This window comes from Bubalus kerabau, chromosome 3 (genome assembly GCF_029407905.1).
Source record: "Bubalus kerabau isolate K-KA32 ecotype Philippines breed swamp buffalo chromosome 3, PCC_UOA_SB_1v2, whole genome shotgun sequence".
NCBI classification, from domain to species: domain Eukaryota; kingdom Metazoa; phylum Chordata; class Mammalia; order Artiodactyla; family Bovidae; genus Bubalus; species Bubalus kerabau.
In genome coordinates this window covers 186,559,791-186,565,647 of record NC_073626.1, presented here as the reverse complement: position 1 = coordinate 186,565,647, position 5,857 = coordinate 186,559,791, and the positions used below count along the sequence as shown (strand labels likewise).

Sequence of the window (5,857 nt, the reverse complement as noted above, 5' to 3'; positions counted from 1 at the left end):
ATGGCTGAACTTTTTCTGTATTCTGTTTCCTAATCTTCCCTTTGTGAGGAAAAATATTCATTACTCTTCTTTAAAAAAAACACACACACACACAACAAACCTTCTAATTGGGGAATACATTTACAAGAAAGTTATGTAAGAAACGAGTGAACAGAAGCCTCATTGAAATACAGTTTGGTGACCAGAATGGGGAGCGCTCACATCCTGTAAGGACAAAAGAGCCCCAGAAAGAAGGAAAGACAGACTCTCAGAAAAGACTCAGCCAATGAAAAGACGCGGCTCGGTTTCCTAGAGCCCTTCCCCACTGTACACAGCCAGCGGCTCTGGTGACGATTATTAAAGAATTCTGGTCCACGTGGGAATATCTCAGAGGAAGCTAGAAGGAAAAAAAGCAGAAGTAGCATCCAGGTGAGGGTAGGACCAGCTACCTACTTTGTGGGTCCCAGTGTGGAATAAAATGCAGGATTCCACGTCATGAACAATATTGGTATGGCTGGACAGAGCCGTGAACCAAGCACAGGGCCCACTGGGTCTGCCGGGGTCACAAGCCCAGGAAGCCAGCCCTGGGCGAGGGGACAAGTGCCCGGAGAGTCCCACTGGTGGCCAGTGTTACACTGACCCACCTCTGGGCGGCAACATAGGAGAAGAACGTATCTCCCAGGAGGCTTGGACTATAGGCCCCAGACACCAGGAACAACACTTCCGGTTTGCCCCACCGGCCAGCAGGAGCTGCCCTTACCCAGTGTAGGAGAGGGGAAGGCTGGGTTTTGCTTGTGATAATGACAGAGGCAGGCATGTCAGGCCCAGTGCTTTATCCGTTATCCCTTTTACTTCTCCAGCAAGCCTGTGCACTGGGTACCAAAGTGATCGCTACTTAGATGAGGTTGCTAAGGCTCAGGGAAGTGGCGGTGGCAGGGATTTGACTCGGGCAGTCTGACACTGAAGCTTGTGTTTTCAAGTCCTTACACTTGTACTACCACACTACTGCTAGTATGTTCTCACACTAGAAGGGCCTGGGGTAGTGTGTGAACGCCTACACCCAGGTGTGCATGAGTACATATACAAACACACACATGTGCATATAGTTTGCCAAGTGAATTGCTTTATTCAGAAGAGCCAGCCAGGGGTGTAGCTGCTGCAGTTAAACACGACTTTGGACTTGAAGAAGAGTGGAAAATGAGGGAAAATCCTGCTGTCCAAAGAAGCAGAGGAAAGGGGCCGGTATATACACCCAGACCTTGAGCTTCTCATTCTGGATGGAAGCTTTCTGTCTGGGGAGAGGAGGACTCCTGGCTGGACTCTAGGATGGGAGAGGGGTCTTCCTTCCTGTGCCAGGGAACATGGCTAGGGTAGGGAGTCGGGTGCTAGGGAAGGAAAGAGCATCTGGTGGTAAGGCTCCCAGGATGAGGGGCCCTCAGCACGTGGGGGCAGCCCCTCGGCACTGAAACTTGTTGTAGAAGCGGAGCTTCTTATTGTAGGTCTTCAGGTTTGTTGCAAAGCAATTGGCAGCTATCTTATCACATTGACACACTTGACTCTTGCAATCATCCGAATCCTCTGAAATCACAATAAATAAACAGAATGGATGTTCGTTAATAGTCCATGGATTTTTATGGGAATTCTTGGGGGAAAGACAGCTCCTGTTCTCCCAGGGTTTCTAGTCTGGAACAAGCACTGATGTCCAGGTATTTCTGACTGATGGGGAGACAGAACTCCTGCCCTCAGGAAGCCCACACCCCGTCTCGTGGGGACACCAGAAGTCATGCACTGGGATGCTGTGAAAAGCCTTGCTGTTAGACACTGTCTCTTTCTTCTCCCCAGCAGATGTGTTCAGGTGCATAGCCCCTGGCCCCTGGGGTCTGGGAATGGGTCTTGATGGGTGAAAGCCAGTCATGGTCATCCCTGTTTCCTCTGTACTGATGAGTGTCCGGGGAGCATGTGCTCTTGCCCTGACCAATGAGCCACAAGGGAAAGTCTGCTGGACACTTCCAGGAAGGATGAATTTCCTCTCTTAAAAAGAAAGATGTGCAAAAGGAAAGCCTCTTCTGTAGAGTGAAGCCATAACTCTTGGAGCTCTAAGTGTGTCTTGGAATCAAACTGCCACAGTTGTGGAGCAGAAGGTTGGGAAAGGACCGGATCCCTGGCAACACAGCTGAGAAGCTGCCCCCACCCTGGCACTGCCCTCTCCCAGACTCTGTTACAGGAGAGTCAGACTTGCTCACTCTCTGAGCCTCTGTTAGGTGGGCATCTTGTTGCTTGTCACCCAGAGCCTGCTAAAGCCACAGAGCCCTGTGGAAGGTCATGATGGGAAGACATGATTTCTGATCCTAGAGACCTCAAGCTGTTGAGGAATAGTCTGTGGTTTTTCAAAATCTCCCTCATGAGTCAGTAGGTCTGTGACACTAGGCAATTCCTTCCAGCCACCACCCATCTATCTCCTCCCCTCCACAGCCAAACTTGCTCCAGAACTTTGTCTACACTCACGACCTCTCTTCACTTCCCACCCACCTTCCAACCCACACCAATCTGGCTTTGCCCTCACAGATCTATGTGAAGAACTCTCACTGAGGTCCTCAGTGGTGTTTCCGCCTCTAAACCCAAGAAGCCCGGTCAGCCCGCATCCTGGAGGACCCCTCTGTTAAACCAGCTGCTGTTAATCCTCTCCTCCTGGCCCACTCCTCAGCCTTCTTGTCTCCTCCCTTCCTTCCCTGACTGTTCCTCCTCTGTCTCCTTTCTTGGCCTTAAACATTAAATGGGTGGGTACCTCTAACTCTCCTCTCTCTGCAGCTGCCTCCTTCATCTGTGTCCAGACCGTCCCTTGAGCTGCGAGTTTTTTCACAAGCAGTCTGCTGCCCATCTCCCTGGATGTTCTGGAAGCTTCCAAACTCAACATGCTCCCCGTGGAACTGCTCCTGCCCTCTCCTACCAGGCCCTCCTCAGTTATACCACCAATGCAGTACTACAGCCAATCAACAACTCCCAGTAACCCTGCCCAGTCAACCACCAAGCTCCACTGATTCTATCTCATAGCTGTTTTGACAGGACTTTCCTCCTCTTCCATTCTGACCACCATTGCTATAGGTCAAGTTCTCCCGTCTCTTTTCTGCACGATGGCAATGGCCTTTTCCTGGCTCCCCCTTCTATGTATCTCCATCCGCACTTGGCAAGAGCCTCTGAAAGGCAATTCTGGGTTTTAACTCATTTCCTTAAGGACTGTCAAAAATTATGACCAACCTAGACAGCATATTGAAAAGCAGAGACATTACTTTGTCAACAAAGGTCCGTCTAGACAAAGCTATGGTTTTTCCAGTGGTCATGTATGGATGTGAGTGTTGAACCATAAAGAAACCTGAGCACTGAAGAATTGATGCTTTTGAACTGTGGGGTTGGAGAAGACTCTTGAGAGTCCGTTGGACTGCAAGGAGATTCAACCAGTCCGTCCTAAAGGCGATCAGTCCTGAATATTCATTGGAAGGACGAATGTTGAAACTGATGTTGAAACTCCAATAGTTTGGCCACCTGATATGAAACACTGACTCATTTGAAAAGACCCTGATGCTGCAAAAGATTGATGGCAGGAGGAGAAGGGGACGACAGAGGGTGAGATGGTTGAATGGCATCACCGACTCAATGGACATGGGTTTGGGTGGACTCCAGGAGTTGGTGATGGACACGGAGGCCTGGCGTGCTGCGGTTCATGAGGTCGCAAAGAGTTAGACACGACTGAATGACTGAACTGACTGAACTGAACTGCTTTAGGACAAAAATCTAAGTACAACATGGCCTTGGGAACTTGACCTAGCCCCTTCCTGTCTCTCCAGCATCATCGCTCTTCACTCTGTCTCATCCTCACATTTCCCTTCTGCCGCCCAGAATGGCTGCAGTTCCTTCTGGCCCGTTGGACTCTGCTGTGTCCTCTAGTTGGGATGCTCGCAGCTCTCCTTTCCCCTGACTCCTCTCCTCCTTGAAGACTCAATTTAGGATTCCCCATTTTCAGGGAACTTCCTTGAACCACAGGCTGCATTCAGAGCCCCGCCGGCTTTCTTACTTCCTGGCGGAGTCTGCCGTGTTGTGTGTTGGCTTTCTTTACTTCCCCATCCACTGTGAGATTCTTGAGGCCGGGACGCTGTCCCTGTGTATCTACCTTTGGCCTCAGCAGAGTGCCCAGAGGAGAAAATGAGCCAAGGAGGCTGAGCGTTGTCAGCCTGTTTCTTACCACAGATGATTTGGTCCTCTTGGTAAGTAACGTTGTATTTCAGGAACTTGGTGCGACACCCGCGACTCTGCAGGCTTCTGTAGCAACAGTCATGTGCCCTGCAACACCTGTGACAAGACTATGCTCTTGGGGCTGCCTCCGCAGGCTCCAGGGAGCCCAGTGTCCTGTGGTCTCAGGCCTGTGCTCTGGGCAGAGACCCCCGGACATTGGTACAGTCTAGAGCAGAATGTCCAACAGTCTGGCTGCTTTTTCAGCCTGGACTTCCTGGGGTTCTGTGCAAATGGGATAACAGGAGCTTTCCAGCTCCTGGGCCCCCTGGGGCCACAAGTGGGCAGAGGGAGGGCTGGGGTGGCCTCACCAATCTGTTGCATCCTTGGGGGTTCCTCTGCCACGTATTCCACAGTAGCAGCCATAGAGGCTATAACTGGTCGCAGGTTCCTTTCCTGTCGTGAACTTGATCATTTTCCGGAAATTCAGCAAACCTCCATGGACCTGCAGCAGGCCTGGAAGGACAGCAGCTGGTGATGGGGCCTGGGACCCTATGAGCTCCTCCCTTTGCCTCTCCCTGCCACCCCTTGCCCCCACTTCTGAGAGAGGGCCAGATGCGGTGGGAAGGGAAGCTGGGGGAGGAGGGTGCCTCCCTCCCGGGGCTGTGCCCCTCATGGCCAGAGGTCAGGTTCAACTCTTACCGATGGCCATGATCACTGCCAGCAGCAGGAGGGTCTTCATGCTGAGGGTTCTGTGGGGAGAGATACAGACAGACCAGCCTAGATCCTCTAACAGGCGGTCCAGCCTCTGCCCCGGCCCCTGCTGTCCTGCTCACATTCAACGATCTTGATGAAGAGAGTCTTTAAAGGAGATCACAGACACGCTCTTCCATCCCAGGTGGGGTCCAGCGTGACTGCCTTCATCGGGCACGCAGGACGTGTGCAGGGGGTGCTTCCCAGCTTTGTTACATGACTCACTGGGCGAGACCACCTCTCCCCCCATGGTACACTGCTGAGACCTCCGTGCTCCTCACCCTCCTGAGAGTCCCTGGGAGGCTGTGACCAGGCCATCCCACCTAACTGGGAGATCCAGAGGTCATAGCTGCGTGTCCCCCAGGATACGTAGCTTACTCACCCCCACACTGGAGTCAAGGCTTGGGAATTCTGCTCATGGGGTCCAATCCGCAGTGTTTTTCTCCAGAACTAAAGCAGCACCATCTCTTTCACCCTTACACTTGTACACAGAACACACACCTACTCGTGCACATATGCACGTGTACCCACACACACTCTGTGCTCATCTACTGGTGCGGACATCATTTCACACAATATAATCACGTTCCCGCATGACACACCTGTGCACAGATCCCCTCTTGTCATACCAAACCAGGCACGTGCAGGCTTGTGCTCATGGGTGCCTGCATGTGCACACACACATGTACACACACACAGGACACAGCCACTCATCGAGGCGGGCAATCATCAGGGCCTGAGTATTCGTTTCTGGCTATCGACTTCTCAGAGGATCTCAGGTTGACTTCTCACAGTGACTGCCTTGTCTATTCTGAACTGTAGTTAAACAGCTGAGCCCTCTGGGAGTTTGGGGTTTGGTGGGATAGGGGATGGGGTGGGGATACCGCCAGTTACTGGACTA

At 52.0% G+C, this 5,857-nt stretch overlaps 1 protein-coding gene across 1 annotated transcript; it reads right to left on the bottom strand.

The window, feature by feature from the left end:
* Window positions 1–1,176: 1,176 nt before the first annotated feature.
* LOC129647964 (phospholipase A2, membrane associated) lies at window positions 1,177–4,945 on the bottom strand. The gene is made up of 4 exons (XM_055574874.1): window positions 4,906–4,945; window positions 4,575–4,719; window positions 4,217–4,323; window positions 1,177–1,557 (listed from the first exon to the last, which is right to left on the bottom strand). The coding sequence occupies exons 1-4, from the start codon at window positions 4,943–4,945 to the stop codon at window positions 1,415–1,417; spliced, it is 435 nt and encodes a 144-aa protein (XP_055430849.1). The 3' UTR covers window positions 1,177–1,414.
* Between the last annotated feature and the right edge of the window lie 912 nt (window positions 4,946–5,857).

Excerpts from the sequence above, each read along its gene's own strand:
- LOC129647964 (XM_055574874.1), bottom strand. The coding sequence starts at position 4,945 with ATGAAGACCCTCCTGCTGCTGGCAGTGATCATGGCCATCG. Across the intron at positions 4,720-4,905 it reads GGCAGTGATCATGGCCATCG|GCCTGCTGCAGGTCCATGGA; the intron begins GTAAGAGTTGAA and ends CTGTCCTTCCAG. Across the intron at positions 1,558-4,216 it reads AGAGGACCAAATCATCTGTG|AGGATTCGGATGATTGCAAG; the intron begins GTAAGAAACAGG and ends TTGTGATTTCAG.